Source organism: Carassius carassius, chromosome 8 (assembly GCF_963082965.1).
Source record: "Carassius carassius chromosome 8, fCarCar2.1, whole genome shotgun sequence".
Classification (NCBI taxonomy): domain Eukaryota; kingdom Metazoa; phylum Chordata; class Actinopteri; order Cypriniformes; family Cyprinidae; genus Carassius; species Carassius carassius.
Window position 1 is genome coordinate 6,563,266 of NC_081762.1, and position 18,623 is coordinate 6,581,888.

General features: G+C 34.1%; 1 protein-coding gene across 4 annotated transcripts in view; it reads left to right on the top strand.

Moving 5' to 3' along the window:
* The window catches only part of LOC132145081 (collagen alpha-3(IX) chain-like), a 37,436-nt gene that overhangs the window by 10,435 nt on the left and 8,378 nt on the right, over positions 1–18,623 (top strand). The window contains exons 3-19 of one of the 4 annotated variants that reach the window (XM_059555797.1): positions 1,333–1,418; positions 3,510–3,581; positions 4,877–5,006; positions 9,214–9,610; positions 10,629–10,709; positions 12,062–12,154; positions 12,912–12,947; positions 15,037–15,108; positions 15,255–15,299; positions 15,464–15,499; positions 15,684–15,707; positions 15,801–15,854; positions 16,257–16,328; positions 16,883–16,924; positions 18,001–18,060; positions 18,365–18,418; positions 18,535–18,588. In XM_059555797.1, coding sequence (XP_059411780.1) covers positions 1,333–1,418; positions 3,510–3,581; positions 4,877–5,006; positions 9,214–9,610; positions 10,629–10,709; positions 12,062–12,154; positions 12,912–12,947; positions 15,037–15,108; positions 15,255–15,299; positions 15,464–15,499; positions 15,684–15,707; positions 15,801–15,854; positions 16,257–16,328; positions 16,883–16,924; positions 18,001–18,060; positions 18,365–18,418; positions 18,535–18,588 — 1,408 coding nt within the window. The remainder of the gene's footprint in view (positions 1–1,332; positions 1,419–3,509; positions 3,582–4,876; positions 5,007–9,213; positions 9,611–10,628; positions 10,710–12,061; positions 12,155–12,911; positions 12,948–15,036; positions 15,109–15,254; positions 15,300–15,463; positions 15,500–15,683; positions 15,708–15,800; positions 15,855–16,256; positions 16,329–16,882; positions 16,925–18,000; positions 18,061–18,364; positions 18,419–18,534; positions 18,589–18,623) is intronic. The other 3 variants (XM_059555799.1, XM_059555798.1, XM_059555800.1) reach the window with 3 other exon arrangements.

Genomic DNA, 18,623 nt, shown 5'->3' on the forward strand with positions numbered 1-18,623 from the left:
CAAATGCTGTTCTCTTGAAATTTATATTCATCACAAAATCCTGAAAAAAAAAATGTTTCCACAAAAATACAGAGCAGCACATCTCAGGAATAAAATTACATTTTAATTCATATTCAAAAGTCATTTTAAATTGACTCCTTACTACCCTAAATGTTTGAGCAGTATTTCATGTTGTTCCAAACCTGTAAGATGTAGAGTTAACACAATAGCTTTGTGTGACAAACAGTCTGAAACTTAAGTTATTATCGATTCAAAGTTGTTATTCAGATATTGACATAGTCCTAATCACAGTCATGAGATTTGTTCAGACAAGTTCTGTTGTCTCAATCATTCTTTTGAGGCAGATATTTTTAATGAATCAGTGTCAGCAAACTCGAACACGTAATGACTGACAGGCAGAGAGCTTGCCAAGTTTTGGATCCACCGACACATGCGTAGGCCGATTAGTTTGTGCTGCACAGAGAATCTAGTGCTGTCAAAGAGACTGCTGTGAATTCTCAGGGCATCTATTTCAGATATATGTCAGGTAGCTGGAAATTTGATGCATAATATTTGCATCAAGTCACCTACAGTGACCTTAACATGCTCACCATTAGTCTGGTTACTGGAATGACTCTGCATGCGTCCTTTAGATAGATAGATGGATGGATGGGTGCCAGGGTTACATGTGTGTGTGTGTGTGTGTGTATTCTGTGGATAGATGCATAGTGTATATTGTGTGTCAGTACCTCTGACCCAAGAGAATGACTCATTCATCATTGCTGTTGCAGAATATCTTCCTGTCACTTTTCTCTGCTTCTTTAGCCAATTTAAAACAACACATGCACACATGCACACACACAGGGATGCTGGATTGGACAGGTGGCTCAGGGCCTGATCAAAAGCTCAGTGTCTCTGTCTCTCTCAGCATGACTCTATTCCAGTGAGGAGCTGCTGGGTTTTCTTAAGGGTCTGTGTCTGACTGACTTTAATAATGTGCTTTCAGTTCTGTTAAATGATGCCATTCAAAAGTTTGAGGTTGAGACCATGTGTGTGTGTGTGTGTGTGTGTGTGTGTGTGTGTAGTGGTATATATGGTTTATGAGGACACAAATATGTATAATTACATGGGTACAACAATGTAAACATGGTTTATGAGGACATTTCCTGTGCCCCCCCCCCTCAAAAATAAAATAAAATACAAAAAGACTTTAAAAAAAAATTATACAATATTCAGATAGTATATAGTTTTACAAGTTAATATTTTGCATAGCTTCTTCCTCAGTGAAGAATATTTGTTTGCATGCACTGGTTTTATATTGTGTTTCTGAATAGTGCACACCTCTGTCTCTAGCAGGACTTGGGTCTGGCGACGGACATTTGCAGGATGTTTAACACGCTTGATTGTCTTCATGTTGCTCTGTGCACCAGCTTTCGCTCGTGAGTATCTTTTCAAAATACTGTTTGATGTTTCATGTGTCCCAGAGATTAAACTAGTGATAAAATGCTAATCCTCCCATAATGCCTTTGTCTTTCTTGTTTTATTATTAGTATTATTATTAATTACTCTTGTTGTTTGTCAGGCATATTAGATAGACACGAGGAATCAATAAATCTGTTATTTTTAAAGACTGATGATTATTTATTATTCTAACTAATCATTTAGCAGATGTTTTATTTAAAGCCATTTTATCCTTGACAACTGCCTTGTTTGTTCCCGTTAGATCTTTATTTAAGGAATAGTTTAACAAAAATGACAAATTGCTTAAAATCTACGCACCCTCAGGCTAAGATGTAGATGAGTTTGTTTCTTCATTTGAACTGATTTGCAGAATTTTAGCATTACATCTCTTGCTCACTAATGGATCCTCTGTGCAGTGAATGGGTGCCGTCAGAATGAGAGTCCAAACAGCTGATAAAAACATCACAATAATTCACACAACTCATAATTTATAATAACACTTCTTCTAGTAAAAGGAAAAAAAAATATTGCTTGTTTTCCTCTCCCAAAAATCTAAATCCACCAATATATTTGTTTAGAACTGTTTTTGCTGCTTGATCTGTGCATATTTCACTCCTGATTGGGGTTTTTTGTTGTTGTTGTTTTTTCACTGGAGAAAGCAATATTATGGACTTGTATTTTAGCCAGAAGCAATGGACTAAAGTCTTGATGGATTTGCTTCTTCCAACATGCAGCTTTTCGTTTCACAAGATGTTAACGGATGGACTGGAGTCATGTAGATTACTTGCAGATTATTGTGATGTTTTTATCAACTTGCTTTTATCAGCAAGCGATGTAATGCTACAGTACATTTTCCTAAATTTCTCTATGTCAGCATTTTACTGAATGCTAATCAAGCACAAAAAAAGTGTTTAAAAATATACAAACTTAGCTATGATGTATACTTCAATTTTACTTAAAAAATATACTTTAAAAAATATATTTGGATAAATCAGTCGAATATAATGACTAGCGATGACAATACAATACCTCACCAACCTAATGATTTAAATCCTGTCATGTAATGACATCAGTGTGGTCCTCATCGAATCACTGTTCGTGTCTACAACCGTGTATAAATGTGTGTGTATGCAGTTGCATCAGCGCTCTGGCTTCAGTCTCAGCTTAGTCCCTCATTTGCGCTAATGGGTGGTTTAAAAATGACACAAGAGGATATGAGGGTTTAAAGCGCCTGGATAAACAGCACTGTAAAAACACAGGAGAATGCCCTTTTTACTCTGGTACCTCTCGCAAGTGCCTGTTTATTTCAGGCTTTCAAGAAGTCCCAGATCTCAGTTTGTCTGTTTGTGCTGTACCTGTGTAAAACGCTGCATCAGCAGATCAAGCCCCTCCACCTTCCCCACGGCGGTTATTTCATGATTTCCAGCGCTGCACTTTTGGTCTCTTCTGACTCACAGAGCCAAACTCTTAAAAACTCACACAAAAACCACTATGGAGGAACCAGATGGAAATACTGTGGTACCATTGAAAGATACTGTTGCGCTGTACACTATTAGTTGGGTGCATAAAAGAATACCATAGTATTATCATCACGGTACTGTTCAAAAACCATGGTAATACCATGATGCCTGCCCAAAAACATGGTGATGTCATAGTACATTTGTGACAGAGGGCTTTAGGGAATTGTACTTGTGATGAATGTAGTGTCACATTTGTTGTCATGTACTTACATTAGATTAATACAAATAGGCACCGATGACTATATTTGTCATTCTGACCTTCTGAAAGCTGTCCGGCAGGTCCACAAATGTACACTTACAGCCATAATTCCATAAAAGACTTCCTCACTGTAATTATGACACATATATCACATCTTATGCTTAACTGTGTACATATGGCCTTAAAATGATGCGGTTGTTGATTATAATTCCCCCCTTTTGATTAGAAAGTGATTGTGTTTCTATTTGCATTTAAAAAAGTAAATACATTTGAAAAGTTATGTGTTTTCTGGTGATATGCCGCGGCAGACAAGCCTGAAATGAGACTCATGATGCTTATGAATTTTTCAGAGCTGGATTTGAACAGATTAGATGGCGAGACAGTGTGCCCAACCATGAAGAATGGACAAGATGACCTACCAGGTAAAAATCGAATCACTGTGAAAAAAAAACATGTTGTGAACTGTGTTTATTAACTGTGTATAGTCTTTTGGGCATTGCATGTGTTATACAAATTGCATGATATATACATTATACTGTATATAATTGCATCTCCTTTATTAAAAAATAAAAAAAAATAATAATAATAAATCTGCACACTCGAGCACTTCTCATGACTGTTAGTATGAATATATAAAACCATGCTTTATGCTTTATCATTAAAACATTCTTCATTCAGGTGTGGTTTACCTATAAATAGTCTCAAGTAGTTTTCTGTATAAAGAACATGCAGTGGCACGAAGCTGTTTGTTTTATTTGGTAAAGATGCTAAACCTGATAGTCGCCTTGTTTTAAGACATTTTTAGATCTCAAATGAGGCAAATAAAACTTTGGTCTCTGGCCTGCCGATTTCTGCAGTGGAAACACTTCTAGCTCAGCAAGATTTTAATTGGTTACGACCTCTTTCCTTTTAACAAATAATGCGGAGGGTGCAACTTCAAATCACAAACATGTGCTGCTCTGTGCGGGGAGTAAGCAAGTTTAAATGTAATTTCTGAAGTAAACAGATGTAAAGAAACCTACTGAATGTTTTTGGGTTGGATAAGTGCATGAATGCATATTAAGGTTGCTATAAATATTGTATTGCATGAATTTCTCACAAAGGCAAATGTAATTTCTATTATTATTTGGTTATAAAGAGAATCAAATGATATTTATTGTAAAATGCATTGTCTTGGGTAGACAATTTACATTTTTAATTTGTTTTATTGTTATGTATAATTATTATTATTTTATTGTATTTTATTTTTTTTCAATTGTAGTCTCCTTTTCAATTTGTTTTATTTGTTTTGTTTATTTTTGAGACTATTGGATTGTAGGCTTTGCCATTTGTTTATTCCAGAAATTTATATTTTGATGTTTTGACACTGGTTCTAGTTTAGTTTTTTGATCTGTTCTATTTTTCATTTTTGTTTTATTTTATTCTATTTTATTTTATTTTAGAAATTATTAGGGTTATTGGCTTCATGACAGCAAAAAAAAAAATCATATTTTTATTTAAGATTATATTAATTTTTAAATAATAGATATTATATCAAATATTTATTTTTAAAATCATTTTGAACGAACGTTTTTTCCCCTTATATGAACAGAAGTTTTGTTCATATTTGGACATTCTGAAAGACATGTTATTTGATCTGAATTGATTCTACAGTATATTGTAATTGAAATTGCTTTAAAATATTTGAGTATTTGAAGTATGTATTTGTGTGTGGCAGGCTTTGATCTGATCACACAGTTTCAGTTGGATGTCATTCCCATGAGGGGTGTCAGAAAGGTAGAAGGATCCACACCCCTCCAGGTGGCATACAGACTCGACCGAGAGGCCAACTTCCAGATCCCAACCAGGTACCAATATATGGTTTAATGAGTGGTTTATTTTAGTTACATGTTTACATGGTACAAAACGCATACAACAAGACTTCATTTACATTTCATATGCATTAGTGCAGTACTACATGAACTAAAGCTAGAAATGTCATATAAGCACACACACGCATAACCTTGTTGACATACATGATCTTTTTTCAGGCGTTACATTATTACAGGTCAGAGACAGGTGTTATCTGGCTCTGAACAGTTTCTAATAATGCAAAAACGGACTTGTCTGAACTCATGCAGATCTGCTTGAGCAGCACACTGCATACCCAGACAACCGGACTCACTAAAACACAAATAGTCACGTTTATTTTTTTTTTTCAACTTGGTTAAGTCTTTTGATCTATTTATTTGACCTAGTAAAATGTTTGGCTCTCTAATAGTCTCTCTCCACAGCTAAATAAAATAATATTTATGTTCTTTAAAGAGTATATGTTTTATAGTATAGTGTATAATGTTTATTACAGATACAATATACTTTTAAAGGAATAGTTCACCCCAAAACAACAATTTGCTGAAAGTTTACTCCGATGTAGATGAGTTTGTTTCTTCATCAGAACAGATTTGGAGAAATGTAGCATTACATCACTTGCTCACCAATGGATCCTCTGCAGTGAAATGGTGCCGTCAGAATGAGAGTCCAAACAGCTGATAAAAACTCCACAAGTAATCTACACCATTCCAGTCCATCAATTAAACCACTGATCCCAACTAACGTACAAGTCGTCTATCCATAATATTGTTTCCTCCAGTGATAAAGTTGTTTAATCTGAATTAGGAGAGAAAACTACACAGATCAGTCACCTTTTACAAGCCAAAACTATAAAACTAATTCAAGTTCTAAACTAATTAATTGATGAATTTTGATGTGAGAGGTCAATCAGTGATGTACTTTTTCACTGTTATTACGAATTATGGACTCTACAAGTGCACATTTAAAACACTTATTTTCCACAATGGTAATTATAGTGAGTATGACTATTATGATCACAGATGGAAACAAAGTCACTGGTTCAATATAATGAAATCAGTTCAAGTTGCAAATGTAAAAAAAAAAAAGGGAAAATATATAAATGTAAATGATGTTACAGAGATGAAATCTGACAGTGTTTTGATGTGGCATAATGTGACATAAAAGACAAGGCCTGTGCATTTGGATAATGCTCATCTCCATTAATACGGTCTAAAAAATCTGCTGTAACAAAAGGAAACTTTTACCTAACTGACACTAGCCAGAAAATTATTAGATATCTATTTGGGAAAGCATGAAATGGGAATGGAAAGGGAGAAAGTGATTTCTTGAGATTAGAGATCATTCCAAACTATGGCCCTGATTTATTTTACTAGCCAACAGGAAGCTCCATATTTATGGCCTCGCCTTGATCCATTTACAAGTTGGTTAAAGGCCGCTGTAGCTTCATTTGTAAGAGCATGTCCCGCACAGCGCCTCTGCCTGTTAAAACAGCACACGGGTCAAGCCCAAGGAGGATGTGTGTAAAACCAGACAAGGTAATTGATTCTCAGAGGCTGTGGTGTTTTGTCTCTGCCTGCGGCCAGGCCTCTGATTCTTTAACACAGTGCAATGAAAGCCAGCACCTTCCCTTTGAAATAACTCACATACAACACACAGGCTTTGAAGATGAAAGTGCACTTGGCTCTGATCTGTTTGGCATTCATAATTTTATCTCCGCGCAACTTGAAGCCAAGCTGCCCTGTGTGTATAATGCAGGGCTATTTCCTTGATGATCAGACAATAGTGGAGGTGAACTACTATTCTTAGAGGTAATAGATCCCTTGAATAAATAGATGTGCTTTGTGACAAGAATGTAACTTCAGTACAAATTTACAGAAGCACTTTCTGTTTAAGAAACCTATCAATGTAACGTTAAAGTGTAAGCTTTTGCATTACATTTTTGAGAAATTCTTGCAATTCTTGAGAAATGCTCCACAAGTTTGTAAACTGGACAGTTTTTTTTTTCACTACAGTGTTTGTAACACAAATGTTCCATTTCATCTAATTTTTGATTTATTTTACCTTTACACTTAATTTTATTTTGTATAATGTTTTTCTTTATTTTGCTAAAACCACCCAGCCACAGACCATAAGTCTATATTTATTTAAATTAAAATATATATTTAAAAAGTTAAAAAGTTAAGTTTCATTTATTTTTCTCTTTATTGTATGTTTTATTTATTTCACTCTCTATTATTTTATTTCATTTCACTAAAACCACCTGGCCACGGACTATAACTCTGTATCCACTTTATTAATAAATAAATTGTATATGTGTATACAGATGAATAATTGTATATGTATGTATATGTTTACAAAAATAGTGTGTACCGCTAAACTAAATGTAATGTAAACTATATATGTATATATATTTCATCACTAGAAATTACACAAATGTACCATTCCATTTAATTTTCTCTTTATTTAATCTTTTTCATTTATTTCACAGTTTATTTTGCTTTTTTATTTTGTTATTCTCTTTTATTTATTTTAACTCTAAAAACCACTTGCACATTTTAACTCATTCATATTAAATAAATATGTAAAACTTTAAAATCACTAGAAAGTTTTTAACACAAATGCACCAATTCTTTAAATTATTTTTATTTCACTCTTTCATTTTATATTATTATATATTTTATTTAGTGCTGGGCAACGATTACGTTTTTTAACCGCGATTAATCGCATGATTGTTTGCAATTAATCGCATTGTTATGCACAAAACTAATAATGCATGTAAAAGTAGTGTATTGTGCACTTTTTGATTTAAAAGTACTGCCATATGAACAAAAGTGCAATAACATTTGGTTTGTAAACACTTTAATCAAATAAAGTGCTTTTTAACATCAGTATTCCTTTTACATAGTAGCAGTTAAACTATGTATTTAAATATTAACTTATAACATTAATTAAATTAAATAAAATAAATTAAATATAAAACAAACTATTTGTCACAGCCAGGACATTAATGTTTTTATAGAAAATATGTTATAGTTGGTTATAGAAAAACAAGTTATGCTCAGAGTCCAGAACCTCGATCATAACATTATAACAGGCACCTTCCTATTAGAAACCTGCACGATCGCGGGACTCATCGCAGCAGAGTGAGGCGTGGGAGAACACTTGATGGGTAGGTAGAGAATCATGTGTGAGGGATACAGGAGTATAATTAGGGTGTTCTCACACTAGGCAATCTTAAACCCCAAAGTCTGGTTTGTTTGACTAGTGTGATCGCTCCGTTTAGCAGTCCCTGGCTCGGTTGGAAGAGGTGGGCTAGATCAGTGAGTGTGAGCGCTAACCGCGCTGGAGTGCAGATCTTCTGATACGTGCTGTATGATTGCATGAATATTTCTGAACGGCAAAAGCTATAGATGTGTAAAGCAATATATTGTGAGAGGGCTGTGTGTTACGCACGTCCCATATGACTCAAAATAATAAACCACAAAGATAACAAAACGATTCTCTTCACTGCGCTGAGCAAGCGCTTCTCTGTTGTCTTCACATGCTATCGGAAACTTCCAATTTCCCATTTATAAAGTCGTGATTACGAGCTCGTTGCACTCTTTATGTTAAAAATAACAGTGGTTTGTGAATGCTGATGCTTAGCCTAAATAATTTGATCAGGAGCACCCCCTCCTGTGACCCATGATTTGTATGTATGTGTATTCAAAACCAGTAAACAACGGTCTTTTATAATAATAATTCATAAAAAAAATTATTATTAAATAAAAAAAAAACAATTGTTAACTTGCCTAGTCCTAATTTTATTATATTTTTCTATTTTATTATTCGTTTTCGTTTTCACTAAAACCACCTGTCTTCACACCATATTCATACTCAATATTCATATGCATTAATATATATATATATATATATATATATATATATATATATATATATATATATATATATATATATATATATATATATATATATCAGCTATTTTAAAATGTATAGAAAACTTTTTTTTAAGATAACAGTACACAGTTAACATTTAGTTAAGTTTACATTACATTTAGTTTAACAAAACACATTATTTTTGTATCTAACAGTAGACAACAGATAGATAACTAACAGTATCTTGATTGCTGCTTGCAATCAATTTGTGAAATATAAGACATATAGACACATATTCAGCATATATCAATATTTGTCGCCCACCAGGCTGAACTTTCCAAGGGGCTTCCCAGATGAGTACTCCTTCATGACCACCTTCCGCATGATCAAGAACACCGTCAACAAGGTGTGGAACATCTGGCAGGTGGTGGATGAAGACGGTTTGAAGCAGGCAGGTATGCGTCTGAATGGAGACCAGCAGGCCCTGGAGTTCTTCCTCACCACTATGGAGGGAGATGTGCAGACTGTCACCTTCCCAGGCCTTTCAGTCCTCTTCAACACTAAATGGCACAAAGTGATGGTTGGTGTGGAGAAAGAGCTGGTGACGCTGTACGTGGACTGTCACCCTGTGGACCAGAAACCCATCAAAAGGAAGGGCTACGTCAATACAGAAGGAGACACCCTGATCGGAAGACTGGATTCTGATCCCAACACATCTGTAGTGGTGAGAGTTACCAGTTCAATATTGAATATTTACTAATACAGTGTGTGTATATATATATATATATATATATATATATATATATATATATATATATATATATATATATATATATATATATATATAACTTTCTTAAAGGAAAACCAAAAAGTTTTACATTTCAAAGTAAGGAATATGAATAAAAAAAAATCACCTGATTATGTAGGAAAACTAATTATTGCATTATTTATTTATTGCCATATTTGCCAGCAAAACATTCAGATGTAATGTATACTTAGTTAGGTATTGCTTTTTAACAGTGAAGTTTCTGAAGTGTTTATTATTTCTGAGAAGGGTTAATTCTTTATTTGGAAGTGTTAGTTTTTTTTCCTAAGATTTAAGTTTTGAAAGGGTTAATTCTTTGCAATAATTCATTCTTTCTAAGATTGAAATTATGGAATGGTTAATTCTTTCTATGAAATGGTTCATTTTTTCTAAGATAGAAGTGTTAGAAGGGTTAATTCTAAGACTGTAATTTTGGAAAGGTAATTTTTTCCTTTGAAAGAGTTATTTATTTATTTTTTAGTTTCGGGAGCGTTAATTCTAAGACTGAAATTTTGGAATGGTTAATTATTTCTTTAGAAGGCTTAATTATTTCTAAGATTGACGTTTTGGAAGAGTTCATTCTTTCTAATATTAAAGTTTGGGAAAAATCATTCTAAGATTGAAGTTTTGAAAGGGTTATTTATTACTAAGATTCAAACTTTGGAAGGGTTAATTCTCAGATTGAAGTTTTGGAAGGGTTAATTCTTTTGTGTTTTTAATAGGTTTTGCAGTGGATCTCTACTGTATTTGATGAATGTTACTACCAAATCCATCACATCCCTGTTACAGTCACTAGTTGTGATAAATGTGTCAAACTTACTGTGATTAAAAATTGAAAATCTATTTCTGATACATGTAAAACATAAAAGCCTTGTATTTTAGGATTTTTTTACGTAGTCAAATAAAGAAATTACTTAATTGTTTTGTGTCTTTCCAGTTTGAGTTGCAGTGGATGCTGATTCATTGTGACCCAAAGAGAGCTCAGAGAGAAAGCTGTACCGAACTTCCTCTGTCTGAGGTAACTATGCCTCACTTCCTGTTTCATCTTTAATGAAAGTCTAGACCAATCACAGCCTGTTTTTGTTATGTTTAACCACTCAGTTATGGAGAAATCAGGTCAGTTACTTGCTGAAAGACTAAAAAGTGTTTTGTTTGTCTACTATCCACATCAGCAAGCACCCAAATATCCACTAAAACTATTAAATATTGTCAGTTAAGATCATTAAACCACCTTAGGTTGGTTTTAAAAGGATAGCTCACCCATTTTCTTCAGTTGAACACAAAAGATGATATTTTCAAGAACATTGGTAAACCAAAAGTTGACGATAGCCATTGACTTCAATGTTATATTTTTTACAGTCAACTATTTGGTTTAAAAATAAAAAATAAAAATTGAAGTATGTTGATAACCAAACAGCTGATGGTAGTGCTATGTCCTACGAGTGTCTGGGGTTGTTTTACCAGAACCAAAAATGAAGCCTGCCACAGCACCACAACAACAAGATCTCTTTTAAAAGTCTAACAATTGAAGACTTTATTCACAGCTCTGTATAAATTATCAACAGTATTACTCTCATTCTAACACATTCACTTCATAACTGATGTATGGCCTAAAAATATTGATATATTATTTTACTGTGGCAGTCTGGAAAAGGTTGTTGCCTCAAAATACCTCGTAACATCTCAGTTTGCCACTGAACAGTTGGCATTAATGTTAAAAGTCATGCATTTGTTTTGTTTTTTGATGAGTTGGCCTTCAGGGAGCGCTTTGGTCGCATGTTGTAGCGCCATCTACAGGTGTACTTCCACTTTTTGGTGAAGGGGTTTCATTTTCACTAACTGCAATAATCTTAATTCTCTCTCTCTCTCTCTTTCTGTCTCTCTTGCTTCTTCAGATGTATGCCAACGCTGAGGTATTTGCTTTTTTTTGCTTTGTTTTTCTTTTCTTTCTTTTTTTTATCTATTAATAAATTGTTTTTAGCAAATAATCTACTAAATTGCTTTGTCACTGAATTGACCCATTTGCTACCTGCTATACAAAACATGACCCAGAACAGCTTTTATGTATTCATATGCTAGAGGTTATTTTCTAAATGTGTTGTTACTTGGCAAATTAAAAGCTTAAGCTAATTAATAGAAGCTGGCAGCGGAGAGCTAATGATTTTTATTTAAATTCTTATTGTGTTAAAGTAATATGTTAAGGTCCTTGGTAGAGAGAGATTATTTGCAACCCTTGCAGTTATTGATTTTGGCATTCAGTGAAAAATATTGGTTATTTTTGGCTAAAGCAAATAATAAAATCAATTCGAAAACATTCATGTTTTTGTTTACTCATCGTTTTGCTTCTTTTGTTACTTCAACCTTCTACAGCCGGATCCCAAGCCGATCCCTGGCCCCCCCGGTCCTGAGGGTCCTGAGGGGCCTAGTGGACCCCAAGGGGAACCTGGCAGAGACGGGAGAGATGCAAGTCTTTCTGCTCAATCATTTTTTTTTTTTTCGTTTTTGAATAAGACAAATTTTAAAAAGTAGTCTTGACATGTTCATGTTGGCTATCTGGTGCATATATTTTAAAAATGTTATTAATTTATTTATTTAACTTATAATAATAATAATTATATATATATATATATATATATATATATATATATATATATATATATATATATATATATATTATAATTTAGTATTAATTTAGTATTAAAGCAGTATTAATTATAATTGTTAATTATGCTAAATATTAATGAATTGTTAATTTATTTTATTGGTATTTATTTTGGAAAATTAGGAAATACAGTATGGTGACACTGCACAGTATGTCATCAGTTGCAACATAATCAGGATTTCCAATTCATTCAATGTATTGAACTTCAAATCAAAAGGATTATCAGTTGGTACAGTATTTTTAACTCATGTCGTTTTGAATTGCCATCATCTATAAGTCCAGAGTATTTCCTGTGCTTAAAAATCAGGTGTAAATCTCCATTAGAGCCGTTCCTTAGACTTCAGCAGCTCAGTCTTCAGCACAACCTAATGAAACACTTCATCTTTGGTCTACTTTTGTCTCAGGCAGCTCATTAAGGATTTATTCTTTTGTTCAGGAAGGCGGGAGCTGCCCATTTTTAGAATTTCTTCTGTCAACACCTTTGTCCTGTCTCACTGACTTGCTTTTTTTTTTTAACACAGTGTCCTTTTCTTTTTCTTTATTTTTTCTGTTCTTCAGGGTCTTCCAGGTACCCCGGGCACTCCTGGAGCTCCGGTAAGTGTGAAACATTGGAGGAAGATCTTCATCTCCAACCTCTTCAAGAAGACATTGTTCTTAAACTAAGCAGTCACACTCAACAAGATTCATACTAGTTTGGCCTAGAGTTATCTGAAAAGGGATGAACCGATATTGAAATTCAGACCAACACTGGAACGTTACTTTAAAAAAGTAATAGTAACTGAATTATTCTATAATAAAAGTAACTCGTTACCAGGGAAAGTAACTATTTGTGTTACTGTAAAAAAAAGAAAAAAAAAAGTTGCTATATGTCAAAGATTTTTTTTTTTTAGCAGTTTTCACAAGTCAGTTGAAATAAGTAGAACAGACAGGTGTTTGTAGATAACTTTCGAGATGTATTGCACGTCAACAGACAGCAAGAGTTTTATCCTGCACTCTTTGTAAGAAAAGTGTTTTTGGCCACTAGCTTTGTAGATGCGTGTGTCACACATTACATGCACGTTCTTGCCTTTGACTACAATGAATTTGAAGTAGTGCTTATATCTCCACCTTGAAAATGCCAACTTTTCATCGGATTGCTCCTGACTCGCCATTTCTGCTGCTGCTGCGAATCTCTGTGTAGCTGTTGCGTGTGTGTGACTGTGTGTGTTTGGCGCCGCTGGCGCGTGTGTGTAAAAACACTGGCTCTGATTGGCTACCATGAAACACATGACTCTGCCTTAGCCAATCATAATCGCTTATCTCGTTATTAACCCACCTGCTCACTCGCTGTCTGAGCCAGGGGTGCGCCGCATTTAACGTTCAGTAACGTTAACGGCGTTGTAACGACGGGGAAAGTAATTAGTTAGATTACCCCGTTACTGAAAAAATAACGTCGTTACCTAACGCCATTCTTTTAAACGCCGTTATTCCAAACACTGCTGATAAATCAGTAATTATTTTCATGTTATGGCAGATTATACAAATTACATATTAATTAAATAAATAAATAGGTTGTAAGATTATTAAGGTGATACATAAATCCATGTATCGTATTTTAGTGTATTTTTTAATTAACATAATAAAATGAAAAATATAAAGATTATGTCATATAATCTACTATTAAAAAACTAAATGCTAAAAATAAATAGTTTGTAAGATACAAAGCTAATATAATAATTGTATACTTTTAGAAATACAGTAAAATAATTAGTATGTATGCCTCAGAGATTTTAATAGTGCTGTATAAAAACACTAAAATACAGTGTGTATTGTATGCTACAGAGATTATAAAGTAGATATATAAATCTATACTTAAAAATAAAGCACTAAAATAAATAGTTTGTAGGCAAAAGAAATATAAAGCTTATCTTAATCTGCACACAAAATAGGAAAAGATTATGAACACGATTACATTTCTACAAAGATTATAAACGTCATATAAGTATTTGTTTAAAAATATATATTTGTAATAAAACATTTAAAAAAAGATTATAAAGCTGATATACAATTGTATCAAACTAACATGTCAAATATGTGATACAAAATAAGTTGGAAGCACAATAAGAATGTGTAAATAAAAAGGATAAATTATTATTTTAGAAAATCTTTGGAAAAGAGCCTATTAAAAAAAAAACAAAAGAAAAAAAGCTGATAATAATAATAATGGAGAGATGCTGGATTTTCCTTGAAGAATAAGAACAGAGTTCTGAGGACTAGATTTGAAGAATGTCCCATGGCAGTGCATTGGTTTATACAATATTTTGTATGAGATAAATTTCATTAGACTAAAATTAAAACTAAGAGTTTATTCAGTAAGACTGAATATTGCCTTTATTAAACTTGACCGCTCTACCCAATAAAAAGTTTTGTATTATAACTCCTTTTTAGAAAATACGCTTACAGGTTGCCAGATCTGAAACCCACTGAATCAGTCCAGCTTCCTGTGTCAATATCTATTAAGAGAACGCGTGGTTGAATTGCACCATCATCTGGTGTGTCATAAATAGGTTAAACGCTGCTCAGATCTGACTCTGGTCCTGTCAGAGGAGTCCAGCATGGCTAATTACATTAGCACAGACCTGCTGTATCTTAGCAACGGCTGCAGTTGATGCTGAATGATGATAAAGCTGTTTGTGTGTTTTAGGGCAGTAAAGGAGATCGAGGAGAGATTGGACTGCCAGGACTGAGGGGACTGCAGGGGACTCCGGGACCAATGGTCAGTACGGAGACACATGACCGTTAACATTTAACAACACAACATAAACCAACAATACACTCAATATTTGACAGATTTACACATCAGTGTCACACAAACTGTAGTATTTCATTATGCTAAATGCTAATCTTTTTATATGTGTGTAGGGACCAATGGGCCCCATGGGACCACGAGGACTGGTGGGAGAAAGAGTAAGATATCTTAAAAAACAATAATTCTACAATAATGTAATGCAATGCAAAGTTATTCTGCATAATGTGCAGCTAAATAATTAATGAGTAAGTTTTGATCAAATAGATACAGCCTTGATGAGCATAAGAAACTCTTTAAAAACCTGAAAAACTTTAATTTGTAGGGTCTCCCTGGTTTCCCTGGACCTGCTGGACCCCCTGTGAGTATATTGTCAAAGTGTCAAATCATTTGTATTTGTATTCCGTTGATATTGTGTTGTCTTACTGTTTCTTGTCTTTTTTTAATTGTATTTACTGGCAAAGTAAATAATGCTTTTGTAATGCCTTTTTTAAGACAAATTAATTCATTTTAAAGATTTGACTCTTACGTTTTCTTTCTTCTAGGGACAAGAGACTGTTGGGCCTCCGGTACATGAAAAACCTGTTCTTACTTTAATTTGTCTCACTCTCAACTTTTAATTTGACATTTTCACTTTTGAACACTGTTTTCCACTCATGCAGGGAACCCCAGGGAAGCCTGGTACTCCAGGAGATGAGGGAAACATTGGACCAGAGGTCAGAATTCATTTCGAAATGGCACACAATGCACTAAGACACACATAAAGGAATCTTTAGACAACTAAGCACAGAGAGTTAAGGCTGCTCTGTGCCTGCTCAGAAGATGTAATGCTAAAAGTCAGGCTAAATTATGCCTGCTCTGACCCACTTCAGGCCCTAGTATTAAAGTATATAGTTATCATTGGTGTGTAAATGCATTCATGTCACCTCTGAGCTGCATTAAACAATCTGTGTAAAGATAACTAAAAGCCACTTCCGAAGTGCTTCTTTGCCACATTTGCAGTGTGAATTTGGCATTAGATATACGTCTTCATTCTTAATCTTGTTATTGTAGCTACTGTATGTTGATTGTTTCTGGTACCTGAATTAAAGTGTTCTTTATTGTATTGGATTTTCCAGGGTCCTCCTGGACCAAGAGGAGGAATTGGGCTTCCAGGACCACCAGGCCCACCAGGACCTCCAGGACCAGCAGTATGACCGAATTCATTGACTTCTACCAATTATAGCATTTTACATATTTCAAATGCTTTCTTACTAACTTACAAGACACAACTACTAGAATTAGTTTAATTCAATTTACTCTAAATATATACATATGTAGCGTTCATTTACATATATGCATAGTATATGTTTACATAAATGGGTATATATACGTGTACATGGGGTGTGATTTGTTTAAAAAGTGAACCTTTTGTTGGAACATTAACATTCAAGTTACTAAACGTACACTCTAAGATACAGACCAAAACAATTATAATATAATTGTGGCTGAAGGTTTGCTATTGTTGTCTCTTATACATTCAAGTTCACTTTTGTTTTAGACATTCTAAGATGTTTTGAGGCTTATTGTCCCTTCTGTTAACCCTTACTTAATTGGATCAGGTGACTTCTGTTGGCTTTCGGAGGGTTTAAAACTAATGCAGCGCTTTTGCACAGATCTGTTCTGACCGCTGTAATGTTTGAGGCTTTGCTTGAGTGTGTGTCTCTGAATCTAAACTACACCGCTGTCATTCTGCTGTCCGTAGGGACCACAAGGTGCTGGGAACCCTGAGGGAAGTGGGGAGACTGTGAGTGCTTGTTAGATTTTAATAATATCCATGTTTCACATGGACACACAGAACCTGCATATCAGACCCAGATCTTAAAACGCAAAAAGATAGAGTATGCGACATGTGGAAGTGGAACTTGGAACATGTCAACGTGCTCTATATCTGCTCTACAAATTTAAGGGCTGAAAATATCGAATTCTCGATTTTAACTGATTCTCATTTGAATGAAGCGATATTGATTCTTAAATCCAAAAATAATCAATCTATACTGTTATACTTATACTTTAATATAATAAATAATGATTTGGCGTACTTTAATGTGGCGTGACAGATCCCTGTAGCGCCTCACTTCTGGTGACATGTGAACAGAACATCTTCCTCTTTAACGCCACTTAAAGCACCAAAAGAACATGAATAAAAAGAACATATTGAAACAGTATAACTTACCAAAATGGATTATGTCTCATGTAATCGCTCAATCAGAGTTCAGCTGCAAAAAATACATCAGTGAAACAGCTTCTAAAAAATGTCACATGATACATTTACCTCAGAAAAAGCGTTCAGCGTACATAAACTTGATAGTTCGAAAAATGAAGTGTAGAAAAGAGCATTTTGCTAAATATGTATTCTTTATTACATATATTCTTACTTATTTAATGATTAAAAATATAAACATTTATAAAAATAAAAAAACTAACTTGACTGTTTAAATGTTTGTTTACAATTAAGTTGTACTTTAAAATAGCATTAGTTGAGTTTTTTTTTTTTTTCATGAAAAGCAAAATTGATAATTACTGTACCTGATTGCTGATACCCAAATGAATCAATATTGAATCAAATTGATCTGAGATTGAAATTTAATAGAATCGTGAAATATATCTCAATAACCAGCCCTTATGATTTGTCACTGGCTCATCAAAAGAGTTGGCAGTCGGTTGCAGTGTCTGTTGTGCTCCCTCATCTGAAACCTTCAGTGCTCGGTTTGCATGTCTCTGGTGAGCTCCAGGCTGGTTGTGTGTTGTTCTTCACTTCCTGTCTGATGCTACAGTTGATGCTGAATAGACCTGATGCGTGTGTGTGTCTTATTTTGCTAGCAGTGCCAGACAACATGTCCAGCTGGACCGCAGGGACTGCCTGGTCTGCCGGGGATGAAGGTGAGTCCCCGACCCTAAGGATTCAACTTTGACTTAGAAATGAGCCAGAAAGCAAAAGTTAAGTTAAAATATAAAAATTTAAGAAATTGAAGTATTGATTTAAATAAATAAAAAACTGATTGAAAACAAACTATAACAATCTCTTTAAATGTTCCATTTACGGCTTTGTTGCAGAAAGACTAAATGTGATTTCTGGTGCAGCTATACATCATGTTGCTCACTGAAAAATTTTTTTTTGGCCAACAGCCAAACCAGCTACTTTTCTAATGAGTGAATGTATTATTTAATTGAATCTCTCTTCCAGGGACATCGAGGTCTTCCCGGTCTGGATGGTGTGCCAGGTACCCAAGGTGAAAAGGTAAGTTTGCTTTTAAAAACTTCTTAAGAATGATAAAAATCAAGAAACCATGATAAACAAGCTCTCCTGAGCTTTAAATCAATAAACTCCATAAGCATTTTCTTCTTTATTAACAGGGTGAGCGAGGGGCTGCCGGAGAGCAAGGTCCTCCTGGACGTCCAGGAGATGATGTATGACAATCTGTTTATTTGTTTTTGCATAACAG